Genomic DNA, 17452 nt, shown 5'->3' on the forward strand with positions numbered 1-17452 from the left:
AATTGGATATAATTAATTATATATTTATATATTTACACATGCATATTTTTTTATGGCGTAGGTTGGGCACAAGTGGGGAGAGGCTATAGTCCGCAATCGGACGGTGGGGGCAAGGGCATAGACGGGAGTTGAAGTTGGGCATGGTGGTAGGATGGGAAAAGGGGATAATTTAAAAAATAATAATTTAATAATTTATTAAATTATTATTTATTAATTTTTAGAAAAAAAATTAATTATAAATAAAATCAGAGGACATAAATAATATTTTAATTTTAAATAATTATAAAGTGTTATAATTTTTTAATTTAAACTCATAATCTAGTAATTAATTTTATTAATATATTTTAATTGAATAATTTAATTATTAAAATGTGTAATTTTATACAGATTCAATTAAAAAAAGTAATAAAATAATTTAAATTTGAATTAAAATTAATATAAATAATAATAAATTTATGGGAGACCATATTACTCATCTCTATATATACTACCTTGACACCTTTTTTATTCTTTGATAATTACAGAAATACCCCTAAGGGCATTTTTATCTTTAAAAAAAATTATATTTAAGTTTGACCAGGTCAATAGGGCCATTTTGGGATTTTAAATGATGTCATAAATAGTTTTTGTAATTTTGAAAAAGGTGGGGGTGGTTTGTGTAAAAGGACAATAGATGAGGGGGTATAAATATAATTATACCTTGTTTTATACATTCTTTCAATACAGTACCATATATTGTTAATTGGGATAATTACACTCTCCTTCCCTGAGGTTTGGTGCAATTATACATAGACCCTATGTGGTTTGAAAAATTACATCAAGCATTCCTGAGGTTTACTTCCGTCTAACATATAAGTATCTTCGTTAGTTAAAATCCATCAAATTTGCTGATATTAATACATGCTAAACAGGTTAAAGTGCTTATAGAACCTTTTGTATCAACTTCATAAATGTTCTTGTCATTTATCTGTAGTGTATACTTTCTTGGTCGAGCCCTTCTTCTGCTTCTAATGGAAAAGATAAATGTTGCTTCCATTTCCCTATTCTTCTTTGTGCATTTTATAAAAAACCAGTGCTTTTCAGATCAACATACAACAAAATCTTTTAATGCCATTTACGCTTTAAAAGGGCCATTCTTTATTCATTTAAAGGAGAGAGGGATTGTTCTCTCCTCTCTTTGCACAATATGGAGTTGCTGTCCTAACTTAGTAGCCTAAGAAGAAAATTGTCATTGCAGAGCCAATAAAATCACCTATTTCTATAACTTAATGCTCCCATCTCCTTTGCTCATCATTCCATTTCCATCTTTGAGGGCGCTGGCAAAAGGGACATGCTGGTGATGATAACTTGCTGAGGAAGCATAACATTGTTCTAATTTCTTGTTATGATCAATGGGATTAGGATTTAATGGCTTGTGAGTTTTTGGGTCTATTCCTTGGCTGATCAACTTCTTGCTGAGGTGAGTGTTCCAGTAGTTCTTTATCTCATTATCGGTTCGACCCGGAATTCTTCCAGCTATTAGGGACCATCTACAGATAAATTACCAAAACAAGTGCAGCACACAAAAGGGTGTTCATTAATCTATTAACAAAAGCAGAGGACTCACCCACTGCATCTGCATCTGCATCTGCATGCACCCAAAAACTAATTCATTTTTTTATTCACACAATCAACATAGACAACAACAACAGTGGGATCATAATTTACTAAGCAATAGTGGAACCCTAAATTCAGAAAGCTGCATAAATATGGAAAATGAACCAACTTAATTATGACCAGGACAAAAAGTACGTACAAGAGGTGAACTGTTCATATATATTACCACCTCATCAGCTTCCTCAACATTAATAATGAAGAAATAAAGCCATGAAATTAATTAAAATATTACTGTCTAAATTAAGCCCATCACCATTTGATTTGTTAAACAGAGAAAACAAAATCATCACATGCTAGCTTCTGCTACTTAACAGAGATCATATGCATATACACAATTAATACATATACGTATACCTGTTGCCGAGGAGGCGGTGAATGAGGTCTTCTTCATCAGGGGAGATGTGGCCGCGCTTGACAGAGGGTAGGAGGTAGTTCATCCAGCGGAGGCGGCAGCTCTTGCCGCAGCGTAGCAGTCTCAGGGGAGATGTGGCCGCGCTTGACAGAGGGTAGGAGGTAGTTCATCCAGCGGAGGCGGCAGCTCTTGCCGCAGCGTAGCAGTCCCGCCTTCTTTGGCAACGTCCTCCACCTTCCCTCGCCTTCCCTCTTTATGTAAGCAGCCAGCAGCTCATCTTCCTCCGCCGTCCAAGGCCCCCTCTTCAGCCCCACGTTGCTGCAACATGCCACCGAATCAGCCTTCTTGCTAGAACCCCCACCCCCTGGCGTTTGCTTTGATGGAGAAAGCTGTAATGGGCTTCTCATCTGTTTGTTTTAGTGTCACTCTCAAAATGATCTGTCTTTCTCTCTTATTTGGCTTAATATCTCTCTCTGATCTCTCTCTTTCTCCATCTTATTAATTAGAGGATGCATGCTGCGTACTTAATGTTCTTTCTATGGTATAATAGGTTTGTGACAGTAGTAGTAGTCATGTTATAGTTACTCACGAGTGTACAAAGTTGACAATTTTGTGCTTTAAAAGGCAACTCTTTTTATTGGTTGTGAATTGATGAAGCTGAATAATTTTATCAATGCTCTAAACCCAATTAAACCAAAAGGTGGAGTGGAGCTCAATGAATCAAATTTGTGATTCCTTTATCGTGAAAAAGTCTGTTGTTCACCTTTGCCTTGATGCCCAGACTTCTATATATTTTTTTTACTTTAAATATGTACCTAGTTGTTGCATATAAATAATTAAATGTATACATTATTAATGAAACGCAGTTGGGTTTTAGCATTCCCATATTGAAAAGTAAGGCTAATGATAGGAAATTCAATACAGGAGAACGTAGGCCAATGCCCATGTCGTCAATCATACATACCCGTATGCAGTATGTATACTACATCACCAAACGGGTCTACCCTTTCCAAATATTGTTATGATTAACTGTCAGTCGATTTTAACAGACTAACTTTTTATATATATAGCTCGGGATTTTTTATATAAAAGATCCCTTCATTTGGACATGGTTTCTTGATATCTGGAAAAGTGATAAATGTGATTCCACAATTTGCACTTGAGCATCATGGTTCAAGCAAGCCATCCATGCTGTGCAATGCATACATTAAATCAGCTCCTTTCATTTCTCCCCTGCCTCTTATCTCCTTCACACTGACATATAGAAGTGGAGCTACTCGACGAGCTGATTTCCCTTGCAATGATCAATCAGGTACATGATTAGCTGTGGGTTATATAAACGGCCACCCATTAGTAATTTGAATAAGCATTCATTGTAACGGTAAATTGAATAAGCATATACAAAGTACAAGAGAAAAGTTAGCTTCACGGAGTATAATTTCTTAATCTATAAATGAAATGGAGTGAAAACATAAGCATTGGCAGGTGTAGTTTCAGCTCTCACGTTTCTAAAAGAAAATCAAAGTAGTTGATAGAATAAGGTTCGAGCAGTTCAGCGAGAAATACCTTTGATAAACTCATACGGGCATTGTTTGCAGCCTTATATGTTTGTATTTCTGCTCCTTATTGAAGCACCTCGCACTCTCTGTCAAGCCTTTGGACAAGACTTGTTCCAGAGCAACAACACCTTCTTGTAATGCAGCATCAATCTGCAAACGTTAGAAAGGTATGAAAATAAACTTTTCCATAATGGTAATTGCTACATAATATGATGAGTTGGGATTTTTCCTTGACCATCTACGCATGTGAAAACAAGTACAATTCAACTGCTACAGCAAATAAACCATGCCAAGATAATCCAAATTAAGTTTCTATGACAACAATGATGTCAATCTCAGCTATTTGTAAAGTGTTCTAGCTCTGTCCGCCCTAAGACTCAAGGGACTACAGATGTAGTCAATGGGCTGGGAGAGACATTGAAACTGGTTAACCCAGATTTGAAAGTAATTTATAAAGCCAGGAAGCGGGAGATTTAGCAATTAGCACATCCCCAAGAGCTCCTGCTCATCAAATTAAATATTTCATGATCTTGGAACAAGAAACAATGAGACAGCATGACCGCAAATCTCTTTCCTTTTTAATTCATTTTGCCATATGCAGATGCTTGATGAGGAAAAGGGGTCTCCATATAAAGCCAAAAAAATCTGAAAACAAGCAAATGTAAGCATAGAATTACCCTTCCTTGAGCTCTGGCATTGAACTTTTGGAGTAAGAACGCTTTTGGATCCATTTGACCAGGAGGCCTCCCTATACCTACAAAAGAATTACAATTGATTTACTTATTTATAGTTGAACTCAAGGTCAGCGGGCAGCGAAATTCTAAAGTTGGGGATCCAAACCTACCAATTCTTAACCGCGGAAATTCTCTATTCCCACGAAAATGATAGATCACACTTTTCAGCCTAGCAAAATGATAAAGTAAGGATCATAAAGCTCACCAAGGAGAGAGTAAAACCCACTAAAGTCTAAAGCAAGTCAAGTTATTGGTCGTTCTTCTGAAATTATCATATATAGACCATACAGTAAATATTTCTGCAATGACAAAAGCATGCTAATTTTCAGGCAATTCAAACCCTACTGCTAGTGGCACCGATAATATGAATGGTTAGACTCACAACTAGGTTGTATCATGAAATATGCCTTGATTCAGTCAACAACTAGGAACAGTAAACTACTGCAAGAATCGGACCCAGGAACAGAAATTTGTAAGTCTCAGATAGCAATTATAAAATAAAAATTTCTTTATAGATTACGCATTAGTTGAAAGGACAGAGTCCAGGAAGACATTGATATATTGAATAAAGTGTTCTGGGTCATAAATCCTTATTCTTGTATGATAACAGCCAATGCCAACCACAACATACCAGACTGAAGGCCATGGAAGCAAATAAACAAAGTTGTTAAGCTAATGCAATTTTACACCATCTTCCTGTTAAAGTTATATCCTACGATTTCAAGCATAAAGTTTCTATTTCTTACCCATTGTGACTTCCATGATTTCCCTTAGGGTGAAGACGAAGAACCCCACAAGGTAAATCCATGTCATCATGAAACTAAAACAACAAAACATGATGCGTCAGAATTCAGAACGTAGCCAGCCAATCAAAAAGTGAGTATGGGATGCCAATTTCTCCACAAGACCGTACCACTAGCACCCGGTTAAGAGGAAGCTTATAGTAAGATGCAAGCGGGCCACACTGCCAAAAAAATGATAAGTACTTCAGTCACATGCCCACACACAGAGATTCTTCCTTAAGAAATTTCAATCTATTGCTTACAGATTCACCACTTAAATTCATGTAAGTCTGAGGCTTCGCCAAGAAAACTGGAACCCCATTGACGAAACCTGAAGGAAACATCCAAAATCCAGTCTCGTTATAAAAGTAAACACACAAACAAACTGATGAAGTTATAGACATAAGTAAAGTATGATTAAATAGAAATTATGTGTGAGAGGCCTTTTCCAAAGATGGCTTTGCAGTGGAAAGAGTCCATTGAGATTCCTTGTGATTTGGCAAATGCATCAACCAATTCAAACCCCACATTGTGTCTGGTGCCTGTGAATTTATCCCCTGGATTGCCCAAACCCACAAAAAGCCATGGTCGTGGATTCAAAAACACAGTGGAGCTGCAAAAGCAGCGCATTGGAAACCTGCTTAGAAGCATTTTTCACTGTTCTGCAACAATTTTGACGAACTAATTATAATTAGAAGAAAAAAGAGGATATCAGGTGCTCGAGGTCAAAGCTAATGGGATTTCCAGCTCGCTTGAAATGGCTAATTCAGTTCACATGTTACTTGGTATGCTTATAGAGACGTATAATTCTTATATATCATCAAAATTGCTAAAGACATGTCCATTGGCAATTCGGGACCAAAAAGTTTGTGCCAGTTCACACGAAATTGTCAGAAAGGAATGCCCAAAATGAGAGGTCAAATTCACAGAAAACCTGCGGAAATAACGTACAGGAAAATCCTCAATATGAGCAATTCGAAATCTGCTCAAATACGTAACAAATTAATCAAAAACTTAAAATAAATAAAAAAGCATCTATCCAAATCCCTATAGTAATCCACTCCACGAAAAATATTGGGTTCATCCGGAATGCAATTGTAAATTCCTAACTAAGATACCTTAACTTGGGCATGCCAAAGCTTCTCACATAATTTTCCCTGAGAGAGCAGATAAAGCGAGACGGCCGCAAAATAGAAGAAGAGACGATGGCTAACGTCAGCGGCAGGTCGGTGGTTCCCGGCGGCGAGCAGTGGCACGTTGGTCTTTCAGTGAGCAGTCTTGTTTAATCGGCAGCTGAAGAACAAAGATTGAGACGAAGACGCCTGGGGAAATGGGTGGGTCGATTTTTAACCCGACTAGTCGCCGATTTGTCTTTCTTGTTGCCGTGAATTTGGGGGCTAGGGTTCTAAGATGTTTGGGGAAGAAATAAGAGAGGGGAAAGAATGGAGGTAGAAAGAAAAAAGAAGAAGAAACGATGAAAAGAAAGATGGACTGAAATGCAATTGATTTTATGTTTAATTTATTTGGCAATTATTGGCAAAATCAAATTCTTATAATTATAAAGTTATCAATTTGAATTATAATAATTATCTGTTTTTAATAATAATAATAATTAACTAATTATAAATATTTAATACTAATATTAAATATATTAATCGTTATAATTATTCATTATTAAAATTTTAATATAATTATAATTGATTTATTTAAAAAAAAAAAAAAAAAGAGAGCCCAATTCACAGGATCACCAATACATGAAAATGGGAAAACGTGGAAGCATGCCTGGATTAGTGCCTTCCAATCAGTCTTTGACTCATAGCTTATGTATATAATTTAAGATACCTAGAGAATAGAAGAAAGAATATCCCTTGGGTGGGTTTTCGTGTTTAATTAGATTGTGGAAGACTTAAGAAAAGTTAATTGCTTTTACATCCCCAAATCATTCAAATCAAAAGCATATGAAGGAAACTTCCATCCATATATTATTTAATTAAAAACTACTTCATCAAATAAATAAAATAAAATCCACTTTTAGGAAAAGTTGCAACGCTTTTGTGCACTGTATTTTTCTTTTTCTTTTTTCGTTTTGCAATCCAGTCCTGAAATGCACTTCTGGAGGAGAAATGATGCTCTCAGTCTCTGTTCCGGCGATCAGGTATTTTCTCCATTTTAGTGCTGAATTCTGAATTAATTTGGGGAAAACAGGATTGAGACTGTGGGTTTGAAGTGTAAGGAGATTGGTTCTGACTTCAATTTTGATGGCATTCAAAGTTATCATTCAGTTTACGTTTCTTCCTCATTGTATTTTCCTGTATTTTATGTGTATATTGCTGTTTAAATTTCGCATGTTGCGTGTTTTGATGACCTTTCTTGCGGAGATTTCACTGTTTTTGGAGTGTAGTCGATTCAGAAAACGAATTGCAAGACCAATATAAGTCTATTTGATGTGGAATTATTCCAGACAATATATCACTAGGTATACTTTTTGCTGGAAAAATAAATATCGTGGAAGAGACTTGGTCTTTAAGGGTCTGTTTGAAGTCGGCGCACGGCTTGTAAACCGTGTGTCTTCCTCGCTGAAGCCGTTTTTTTTATTTAAGAGCTTGTCATGTTTCACACTTCATTGAATTTTCTTTGGCGGCAAACAGGAGAGGTTGGTGTAACATTCTATTGCTCATATATATTTGCCATCGGGCATTTCCTTTTGCTTGTATAGAATTTGGGTTTTGTGGGTGAGTTTGCTTGATCGTCTGTTTTTCTATTCCAAGTGCAATTGGCATTTCTTGTTGGATTTTTGGGATACTTTATTCTTTTAAGGCTTGCGGAGTCACCTGTTCTTGTATTGGATTTTTTGGATTGTTTATTGTGACGGGGTTGCGGATTTGGTATTTTATAGAGGAAACAAGGGTGTCCTGTTTGAGAATTTTGGAGGGTTTTGAATAGACTGACTCGATGGGAAACAAAAGCTCTAGCCCTAGGGGTAGTAGCAGGCAATCTTCAATGGCTCGGTCTAGTTCTGCAGCTGGGTGGCAGCATCAATATGCTCAGTCATCTTATTCTCAATATGCTCAAAACTATCCCGCGCAGCATCCTTATCCAGCACCGGCAGGATATCCACCGCAAAATGAGTACTGTGCTTCTCCTCAGAATTATGGGACTCAATCCCAGGCGCATGCTCCTTCACAAAATAACGGGCCTCAATTTCAATTGCATGCACCACAAAAACAGCTTGATAGGAGGTATTCAAGGATTGCAGACAACTATAATTCATTGGAGGAGGTATGTTTGTACTTGTGTTGGCAGAAAACTGGAGTATCAGCACTTTTGTAAGATACTAGACGATCAATGTCCAGTTTTGGGTGTTAATCCCCCTTTTTATTTTTTTATTTTTTTATTTTTTGATCATAGGTAAAAGATTGAATTGGGGGAAGCTGAATATATGTTATATTTATCTAGTCTAGATGGAACTAACTCTGAATTATTTTGACTGCTTATTAGAATCAAAGGACTGCTTATTTTAATAGTTAACATCAAGTACATTCAAGACAAGAAAATCTTTTCTGTAGATGATGAAAATGAAGATTCTGTTTACGTATAATGACCATTAAGATGTATTAAGTACAAATTTGGATAGAGACCAAGGTGGTACCTGTATACTTCTCCAGTGATATTTATATGATCGACTCTTTGGAAAATGTCCTCACAGACTACTTGTCATTATTTTATGCAGGGAATTCAAGCATGCTGTCCGTAAAGCAATAGTAACTTGCCTATATTGAGATTTTGCTATATAAATTTACATGGATTGTTGTGTAAAGGTAGAGAAAGTAAAGCACCTCATCATGTATCTTCAGAGAGATGATACGGGGCTGTGCACAAACTTCTGATTCCCTATGGGCATGTATCTTAAACATGTGATAACTTATCTGCATCTGGAAAGTGGAGAAAGATATTTAGTAAAATAGGGTGAAAACTAAAAGCTTGAATAATGGATATTTAAAGATAGCAAAATAGGGTAATCCTATTAACATGTTGATAATAGGTGGCAATTTGAAGGGGCAGAATCTCGCTGGAGTTGAATGGCAGGGTTTGATGTTTTGGAATCTAGAGAACTTGATCTATGTCTGTACTTTTGATTGTTGGTGTTGTGCTTTATTCCATAAAATTTCTCTTATGTGTTGGGTATGGATCTTTTGTTTGGTGAAGTGATGGTATATTTTCGTTCTTCTGAATCTCTTAGTGTTTTTTCCTTTGCAAATGCTTTACATATGAATATTTTCATTAGGTGACAGAAGCTCTTGCACGTGCTGGTCTTGAGTCTTCCAACCTAATTGTCGGAATTGATTTCACTAAGAGTAACGAATGGACAGGTACGATCTTTTTATTTTATTCTTTTTCAATTGATAGTTAGTAATTACTAGAACTTGTGGAGATGTATGATTTTTTGACTTGGTTCCATCATTAGGGAAAAGGTCGTATAATGGTCGAAGCTTACATCACATTGGAAGTGGTCTGAATCCTTATGAACAAGCAATATCTATAGTTGGGAAAACCTTGGCAGCTTTTGATGATGATAACTTGATCCCGTGTTTTGGATTTGGAGATGGTAGTACATGATATATAAACTTGTGGTTCTTTCTGAAATTTATAATTGGCTAGCCCAAACATTTATGATTGGTTCTTCTAATCAATCTTGGCAGCATCAACTCATGATCAGGATGTATTCAGCTTCTATCCTGATGAGAGATTTTGCAACGGATTTGAGGAAGTCTTAAGCCGATATAGAGAAATTGTTCCACATCTGAAACTGGCAGGTTAATTACCTATGTAGCATATTTTGCGATCTTAGTATTTAACACTTACTAATTTTTATGGCTTACGCTTTATCACTTTGCTGCAGGTCCAACATCATTTGCGCCAGTAATTGAAATGGCTACTACTATTGTTGAACAGAGTGGAGGCCAGTATCACGTTCTACTGATTATTGCAGATGGACAGGTATATTACCTGTCATACCTTGTTCATATTTTTGGAGGTTCTTGTTTCTTTTAATATTGAGTGGTTTAAAGTATGCATGAACCTTGCAATCTTTGTAGGTTACCAGAAGTGTTGATACTCAAAATGGTCAGTTAAGTCCGCAAGAGCGGAAAACGGTGCAAGCAATTGTTGAAGCTAGGTGAGTTTAAGCAAATATACTTTGTCTTTTATCTGTTGATTTAAAATGCTCTTGGAGTAATGTATCTGCAATATTTGCAGCAAGTTTCCTTTATCTATTATTTTGGTTGGGGTTGGAGATGGCCCCTGGGACATGATGAAGGAATTTGACGACAACATCCCCGCTCGGGAGTTTGACAATTTCCAGGTCAGGTGCCTGCTTTAGGATTCTCTGAAAATTTCTTCTCCTTACTGATCTATCTTTTGGGTTCTACAGTTTGTCAATTTTACGGAGATTATGTCCAAAAATGCACACCAATCTCGGAAAGAGACAGAATTTGCTCTTGCAGCATTAATGGAAATTCCATCTCAATATAAAGCAACAATGGAGCTTAATTTGTTAGGGTAATCTTCACTTCATCGTCCTCTCCTCTTTGCATGTGTCCATCTATTTGGGTGGGTAGGAGTGGGATCTACCTGTCTCTGTGCCCATGACAGACCTACCTTCATGTGTGTGACTTATCTAGTTATTATTCATCTTTCTTGCAATCTAGTGGGCGAAAAGGAAATACTCCTGAGCGCGTTCCTCTTCCTCCTCCTGTCTATGGTGCGGCTTTGGGTTCAGCTACAAAGCCCTCACGCGCAACCAGTTTCCAGCATAGCTCTAGTTCGTACTATGAGCACAATGTTCCAGTTGATGCAGCTCCACCAATCTCTACTTACGAACACCAGGTATATTTGTGGTGTGTGTGTCAATATATATGTACTACTATAAACTACTAACTAGAAATGCATACTTTCTGTTGCAACCTCCAAAATTTTATGTTCCTTCTACTTATGTTCCTCTGTGTTTACAGATATGTCCTATCTGCCTTAGCAACCCAAAAGACATGGCTTTTGGTTGTGGTCATCAGGTAAGTTCATTTATTTCGTATTGTATAACACAGTGCGTGGAGGAGATCCATAGAATGTGAAATAAACAGCTTTCCCTTTTTGACAGACATGCTGTGACTGTGGCCAAGATCTTCAGCTATGTCCAATTTGCCGTAGTCCAATTCAAACCAGAATAAAGCTCTACTAGGTTGCTTGTCCCCTATCTTCATATCAACTTAGCATCAAATTCTTTACATTGGTTCTTGATGTAGAAAGGTGATACGATTTTTTTTTTGGGTTTTGACGTGGCGCAAATGAAGCATTACCTCATTTGTACATTATTTGGTTAGCATTTCTTTATTTTTTGGCTGATATCAAAGAGATTGGTGATATCAAAATGAACACAGCGTGGATAGGAGTTTTATTGCTTTGATATTTTTGTAACTGTATGTTCTTTTGATACGGTTTGACTGTACATGGAAATTAAGTTCTCATTGATTTAATTATGCACCAATACGAATGGATTGTCTGGCTTTAGCACTTTTTTTATGAGTTTGGCCTTTTTTGCTGTGGATTCTGTCTTGATGGTTCAAAATGGTGTTATAATTGTCTGTTTTGGTACAACAATGGACCAAAGTACAACAGTGGGGTTAAATATGGGAGATCTAATGTATATGGCACCCAGGATAGATCCATCCAGCTGATGCTGGAGTAGGTCTAGTATGGGTCGTGGGATCCTGTACGATGGCACCAGGTGATCATCCTGTAATAATTAAAGCTATACAACAAACACTACTCTCTGTAGCTGAAGAAATATATAATTCTAATTCGGATTGAGTTGGATCAGACTTTAGTTTGTATAAGAATATTTCATTAGTCACTTCTTCATTGTAATTTAATATCTACATATGAAGTAGAATTAGGGGAATGGGCAGGCCAATCAAAAGAGAGGCTGAGAGGCAGTTGAAGTTGTCCACCATTTTCACCAGAAATACAAACAAAAGGCAGATGTTCATGTGGTGTTGTATATATTAATTAATGGAGTTGAAACTGTGGGTCCATCACAAACACTATGAAAGGGGACATGTGATGATGATTCTTTCCTGTTCTCTAGGAAAAATTCAGACACCCTTTCTACGGTAATAAGAATGTTTAAAAAAGCCTATGAAAATTAAAGAAATTGAATAGCCCTCATGTGATATAAAATAAAATTTTAAAAATCTCCTCTGTACAAAAATTGAACTACACGTACTTTTGATTGCGAATTTATTATAAAAATCTAGGGCGACGGTCGTCGCCCATCTTCAGCGAGGACGACTGGCGTTGCCCAGACAGACAAAGGGCGAGGGGAGGAGAGGGCAGGGGGGAGGCGAGGGTGTGGGTTCGCCGAAGAAGATTGGGGGAGGGGAGGAGTGGGGTGGGTTGGCCGGGGAAGAAGATTGGAGGTGGGTGGGAGGCGGGGTGGGTGGGGGATAATTTTTATTTTAAATTTTTTTATAAATTATAATTATATATATTATAAATATATTTTAATAATTATAAATTAAAATTAAAATTATTATACATTAATATATTTAGTTTGACCAGTTGACTAAAAGAGGCATTTTAGTAATTATTTATGAAAAAATAGGTTTAAATTGACAAAGAGACGGTATGATTATTAAAAATCTCATAGGAAAATTTTTGATATTTTAATATATCAGAAGGGTCAAAATGAATTTAACCCTCTATATATATGCTCAAATTAAGTATCTCTGTTGCAATGCAATGAATGCTGCACCCAACAAACTGCGAACCTAATAACCACTTCCATCACATAAACACATCCATCCATCCGTCCATCGTATGTGTATTTGCTACAGAAAATGACAGTGACGCCCCATCCATCTCTCCTAATTCCTCATCTCTTCTTCAAAATCAGATAAAGAAAGTTTTGGTCTTCTTCACCCCACCACCACCAGGGAGAGGCGCCATGGCCTCATCCTACAAGAGACTGAAGAATGAGATTAATTTGTTGGACGAAGATCACGAGGATTTCGACATCAGAGAGAAGGTGATAGGGAGGATCAGCAGAAGAAGATTTCAGGTGAGGAGAAAACTGAGGGTGAAAATCCCAAACCTGAAGAGGTTGTTGAGAAGAAAAGTAAAGGTAGTGAAGGTTGCATGGAAGAAGATGTACAAGAGGTTGAAGGAAAGTCAGTCACATTTTGGTGATCTTTTTGCTGGGAATTATCTGTTCATGCAGGTCACTCCAACTCCCTTCAAGTATGCACTTGATCATCATCATCATAATTATGTTAAGACCCACCAACATGATCATGATGTTCATGACTTCTCTTCTTCTGGCTATTCCCTTCCAGCTCCAAGAGTTATTAATTAATGCTTGATATATACATGCATTGATATGGTGTGCTTCGAGATCTCCTCTTCTTTTTCAATTGTAAGAAACGTTGGAGATCTGCTGCCTGCTGCCTGCTTTCTGCTGCTGCTTCTATTGTTTAATTGCCTCCTTAAGTTGTACTTAAATTTGTTTGCATATTGATTTCAAGAGATGTAGTGCTGTCTGTCTGTGATGTTGATCTATGATATGTTATTGATCTCCCAGAAAAACTCACATATTATTTTGTTTAGTTGTATAGCTTTTTAATTTTGGTGTAGAGTAATATTGCAGAAGTTGTTGTTAGGAATAGGTAGTATTAATAATCAACAAAAGATGGATAAGATGTGATGAATATGTGAGAATGCAGCAGAGATGAAGACTAACCGTTGGGTGAGTTGGTGGGTGGCGAATTTATGGCTCGCCGACGATTCTTTCTCTCTCTACTCAATCAAACTGATCACCTCTCCTTTTCTTCCCCTGCAAAATGAGGTGCAAATGAATTGATTCAATGTCAGCTCATTTATTGGAAAATGAATCATGTCTGGGTTTATGCGCTCCATTTATTGAATGCTGGAGAAGTTTGCTTCTATATACGTATGATGTATCCATCACAAACACTCTCAACTACTCTTCATTATTATTATTATCATTGAAAATATGTTGTATTTGTGGAGTTTATACCAAATTACCCACATCTCATATCTCAATAAAGAATTCATTAGTAAATCCAATTGACAATATTTTTTTATTATGAAATATTTTATTTTCTTGAGGAAAAGCAAAAATTATACAAACCACGCTTGCTATGTGATGTGATTGGAAGGAGCTAGAATTTCCAGTCTAAGCTCTCAGCCAAATACAAGCAATAACATAAAGGCTGGGCAATATTTTCAAAATCTATAAAGAATGAGTAGTTGAAGAAATTCATTAAGCTCATGGGGATGGGGTGGTAAGTAGTATTCTCACTCGTACTTGCTCATATCAGCAAAAGTTTCCCTCTCGCCCAAAGGATCCCAAATTCCAACTCCACCTTAAATTTAGTCTCATAGAATATCGACATTATTTATTACAATGGGCAAACAAATAAAATACATTTGCTTGAGTTGAATCATCTTTCTTTTAAAGCCCACATATTGATAGAAAATAGGCCCATTTGGTTTTTGAAATGGGCCTAGTCCAGATAATAGTATGCAGACACCACAAAATGAAAAATCAAAAAAAGAGGAGAGATCGAGAGAGAGTTTTTCAACTTTGAATAAGGAGAAGAGAAGAGAACATAGCGAAAAAAGAAAGGGGGAAACGAACAATAGGGTTTCTTCACACAGGTACGACTATTTCGCGCTTACGTATCCTGTTAAATCTCGATTCAATTTGCAGAATTTTCTCCGGAATATTTAAAACTCACCTTTTTTTTCTTTTGCACTAATTGTAGCTTTACTGAGCGATTGGTTAACTGAGACCTGAGTTCGTATTCGGTAGAATGGCTACTGAGGAAGAAGAACTAGCGGTTGCAAGAGCAAATTCCGAAGGTGAAGATGATTCAAGCTTGAATAAAGAAGCTGTGGAGAAGAAGGATCAACGGAAGGAGAAAAGGAAAAAGCGGTTACTAAAGGAAGCGGAAAAAGCGGACAGGCGCGGTGTTTGCTATTTAAGTCGGGTACCCCCGCACATGGATCCTCTGAAGCTTCGTCAGATTCTGTCTCAGTATGGAGAAATTCAAAGGCTCTACCTCACTCCTGAAGGTCAAGTATTTTAGTTTTTTTGTCTAACGGGATTTATTGAGTTGCTTGGTGCAAATGCGTGTTTCGGACCTGATGGTAGGTTTGGTGATCATGAGATTATAGCTTGGTGCACTGGAGTTGGGTGATTGTTTGATGGAGTTCGGCTTAATTTGTGATGCTTGGTTTTGCAATTGAAAGTCCTCTGTATTTTACCATACCAATCTAGCTGCTTAGTCCAATTTCTTTGTATGCAGATCCTGCTGCTCAAGTTCGACGAAAAAAGTCTGGTGGATTCCGAGGACAAGAATTTTCGGAGGGGTATGCTTTTGTCTTTGTATCTTCAAGATGTTCACCATGGAACCGGAATGGTGTCTGTCATTTGCCTTTATTACTCTTAACTTGCTGTTGGAGACATTTTCAGTGCTTCAACATAGAAGTTCCGTGTTTCTGTGAGGTTCCCCCATTCTCTCGGAGACTTCTAGTTCATATTATCAACAGCTGACCAAGTATTCCTCCATGCAGGTGGGTTGAATTCACTGACAAGAAAGTTGCCAAGAGAGTGGCTAGGATGTTAAACGGCGAACAGATTGGTATGTTGGGTGAACTGTTTTCTTTAACAAAAACCTCTAAAATCCTGCATGCTTACTTTGTATCATCTCATTTGGTTCTTTGTAAAATTGTTCATGATATTTGTTGAAATGGAGCAATTAGCATCTAACAAAAGCTCGATGAAATAACTGCATTAGCTTTGATAGCTGTAACTTGCTATGCATGAGGGACATTTTACGAGGAGAATATTCAACAATGGTGATATTTACTTTTACTAATTCAGAGAACAATTTGATCCTTATTACTCATAGGATTTGACTTAACAGATCTGTTTTGTCATAGAGCTTTAAAATCTATGGAGTTTTCCTTTCTAGTGGAGCATGCTCCTCTAGCATTTTTGATCGATGTAGGAATGATCTGATTGGATACTTCTTATTATGGCATGAGCATAGCTGGTGTAGCTCACACATCTTCTTTCTGGTTCAGGTGGAAGGAAAAGATCATCATTTTATTATGATCTGTGGAATATCAAATATTTGAGTAAATTCAAGTGGGATAATCTTACCGAAGAGATAGGTACACGACTCTTAACGACTCTTAGTCCTTTGCTATGCTGTTCAAAGCTGCAGGATGAAATTTAATGTCCTGAATAATTATTTTCAGCATACAAGAATGCTATTCGGGAGCAAAAGCTGGCTTTGGAACTCTCTGCTGCCAAAAGAGAGCGGGATTTTTATCTATCCAAAGTTGACCAATCTAAAGCATTGAGTAAAATAGAAGAACGGTTGAAGAAGGTGAATCCACTTTATCCATGTAAAATATGTTTTTGTTACTTAGATGTACTCTGTATTATTATGATTACCATGGATTTTATTTTATAATTTGATGCATTATTAATTTATACCTTATTGTGCCACAAAGGATATATAACTTAAATCTCTCATTCAACGATTTTGTCAATGGATAATTTTCTTTTTAGCTGATTCTTCAAGGCACCATATTTTCTTTGAACTGATACTAACATAATTTTATATATTTGTCAATGCAGAAGCAAAAGGTTGACGTACTACCAAAAGTGATGCGCCAGTTCCCACAGAAAAAACCAGTTGTGAATGAAACTGGGGAGAATAAGGCTCAGCTGTCGAGGGATATCCTGGCAGGAGTGAGTGTCTTTCTATCTGGGTTATGCCACTGTTGTGACTTGCGCCATTAAGTAATTGCTAATGTGAAATCTTATGCCTTTTTCAGGTTTTCGGCGGCTCTTCATAGACCATTTTTACCCATATATATGATTTCGTGATGCTTTGCTCGGTGGAGTCCCATTTTTTATGTCTCGAGCACATAATACCCAGTTTCTTTGTTTTCATATCTGTAGCTTTAGAAACTAGCATAGATCTTGCAGCAGAACGATAGAGATTACTGCATTGTGATGTGAAGAGTCTAAAACCACTCTTATTTGTTGAATCACAAATTGCAGTGCTGAATTTCTGCCGTCTCTCAGGTAATGTTTAAATAATTTGAACGTACCAGACTTGGTTTGTTTAAACAATTTGAACATACCAAACTCAAACCAAGTCGTGGATTCTCTGATATTGTTTGCCCTTTCCCCGATATGAGGTTTCCATTATACTTTCAGTGTCATTCTGAAGAGTGGTGTTGTTCAGTGGCAATACACACCGTTGGCATAATTTT

At 36.9% G+C, this 17452-nt stretch overlaps 4 protein-coding genes across 13 annotated transcripts; 2 read left to right on the plus strand and 2 right to left on the minus strand.

Annotated features, from left to right (window-relative positions):
* Positions 1-1119: 1119 nt before the first annotated feature.
* Positions 1120-2234, minus strand: LOC105179867 (transcription repressor MYB5). Its single transcript, XM_088884849.1, has 3 exons — positions 2011-2234; positions 1607-1627; positions 1120-1529 (listed from the first exon to the last, which is right to left on the minus strand). The coding sequence occupies exons 1-3, from the start codon at positions 2091-2093 to the stop codon at positions 1259-1261; spliced, it is 375 nt and encodes a 124-aa protein (XP_088740975.1). The 5' UTR covers positions 2094-2234; the 3' UTR covers positions 1120-1258.
* Positions 2235-2895: 661 nt separating this feature from the next.
* LOC105179869 (peptidyl-tRNA hydrolase, mitochondrial) lies at positions 2896-6583 on the minus strand. 7 transcript variants are annotated; one of them, XM_020691458.2, is made up of 9 exons: positions 6202-6583; positions 5527-5720; positions 5347-5414; positions 5215-5265; positions 5048-5121; positions 4412-4470; positions 4245-4321; positions 3575-3717; positions 2896-3332 (listed from the first exon to the last, which is right to left on the minus strand). In XM_020691458.2, exons 1-8 carry the CDS (start codon positions 6213-6215, stop codon positions 3586-3588), a joined length of 669 nt encoding a protein of 222 aa, XP_020547117.1. In that variant the 5' UTR covers positions 6216-6583; the 3' UTR covers positions 2896-3332; positions 3575-3585. The 7 variants fall into 7 exon arrangements, with proteins under 7 accessions (XP_020547117.1, XP_011101821.1, XP_011101817.1 ...); XM_011103519.3 differs by having other exon boundaries at positions 5527-5696; positions 6202-6582; XM_011103515.3 differs by having other exon boundaries at positions 5527-5740; positions 6202-6582.
* Positions 6584-6957: 374 nt separating this feature from the next.
* LOC105179871 (E3 ubiquitin-protein ligase RGLG2) lies at positions 6958-11613 on the plus strand. Of its 4 annotated transcripts, none has more exons than XM_011103521.3 (12): positions 6960-7238; positions 7980-8362; positions 9369-9453; positions 9549-9689; positions 9784-9897; positions 9984-10081; positions 10180-10259; positions 10340-10445; positions 10515-10642; positions 10792-10969; positions 11095-11151; positions 11238-11613. In XM_011103521.3, the coding sequence occupies exons 2-12, from the start codon at positions 8036-8038 to the stop codon at positions 11316-11318; spliced, it is 1395 nt and encodes a 464-aa protein (XP_011101823.1). In that variant the 5' UTR covers positions 6960-7238; positions 7980-8035; the 3' UTR covers positions 11319-11613. The 4 variants fall into 4 exon arrangements, with proteins under 4 accessions (XP_088741103.1, XP_011101823.1, XP_011101824.1 ...); XM_011103522.3 differs by lacking the exon at positions 6960-7238 and adding an exon at positions 7273-7736; XM_088884977.1 differs by lacking the exon at positions 7980-8362 and having other exon boundaries at positions 6958-7238.
* A 3041-nt stretch (positions 11614-14654) lies between these two features.
* LOC105179872 (RNA-binding (RRM/RBD/RNP motifs) family protein) lies at positions 14655-17350 on the plus strand. The gene is made up of 8 exons (XM_011103524.3): positions 14655-14815; positions 14923-15232; positions 15466-15529; positions 15734-15801; positions 16247-16336; positions 16424-16554; positions 16809-16922; positions 17009-17350. Exons 2-8 carry the CDS (start codon positions 14971-14973, stop codon positions 17027-17029), a joined length of 750 nt encoding a protein of 249 aa, XP_011101826.1. The 5' UTR covers positions 14655-14815; positions 14923-14970; the 3' UTR covers positions 17030-17350.
* The last annotated feature ends 102 nt before the right edge of the window (positions 17351-17452 follow it).

The sequence above is a fragment of the Sesamum indicum genome, linkage group LG9 (genome assembly GCF_026168435.1).
Source record: "Sesamum indicum cultivar Baizhima isolate 11 linkage group LG9, ASM2616843v1, whole genome shotgun sequence".
Classification (NCBI taxonomy): domain Eukaryota; kingdom Viridiplantae; phylum Streptophyta; class Magnoliopsida; order Lamiales; family Pedaliaceae; genus Sesamum; species Sesamum indicum.

Excerpts from the sequence above, each read along its gene's own strand:
- LOC105179867 (XM_088884849.1), bottom strand. The coding sequence starts at position 2,093 with ATGAACTACCTCCTACCCTCTGTCAAGCGCGGCCACATCTCCCCTGAT. Across the intron at positions 1,628-2,010 it reads CACCGCCTCCTCGGCAACAG|ATGCAGATGCAGATGCAGTG; the intron begins GTATACGTATAT and ends GGGTGCATGCAG. Across the intron at positions 1,530-1,606 it reads TGCAGATGCAGATGCAGTGG|ATGGTCCCTAATAGCTGGAA; the intron begins GTGAGTCCTCTG and ends ATTTATCTGTAG.
- LOC105179869 (XM_020691458.2), bottom strand. Across the intron at positions 5,122-5,214 it reads CTCTTAACCGGGTGCTAGTG|TTTCATGATGACATGGATTT; the intron begins GTACGGTCTTGT and ends TTGTTGTTTTAG. Across the intron at positions 4,322-4,411 it reads ATTTCCGCGGTTAAGAATTG|GTATAGGGAGGCCTCCTGGT; the intron begins GTAGGTTTGGAT and ends ATTCTTTTGTAG.
- LOC105179871 (XM_011103521.3), top strand. The coding sequence starts at position 8,036 with ATGGGAAACAAAAGCTCTAGCCCTAGGGGTAGTAGCAGGCAATCTTCA. Across the intron at positions 9,898-9,983 it reads TCCACATCTGAAACTGGCAG|GTCCAACATCATTTGCGCCA; the intron begins GTTAATTACCTA and ends ACTTTGCTGCAG. Across the intron at positions 11,152-11,237 it reads CTTTTGGTTGTGGTCATCAG|ACATGCTGTGACTGTGGCCA; the intron begins GTAAGTTCATTT and ends CCTTTTTGACAG.
- LOC105179872 (XM_011103524.3), top strand. The coding sequence starts at position 14,971 with ATGGCTACTGAGGAAGAAGAACTAGCGGTTGCAAGAGCAAATTCCGAA. Across the intron at positions 16,555-16,808 it reads TAGAAGAACGGTTGAAGAAG|AAGCAAAAGGTTGACGTACT; the intron begins GTGAATCCACTT and ends TTGTCAATGCAG. Across the intron at positions 16,923-17,008 it reads CGAGGGATATCCTGGCAGGA|GTTTTCGGCGGCTCTTCATA; the intron begins GTGAGTGTCTTT and ends TGCCTTTTTCAG.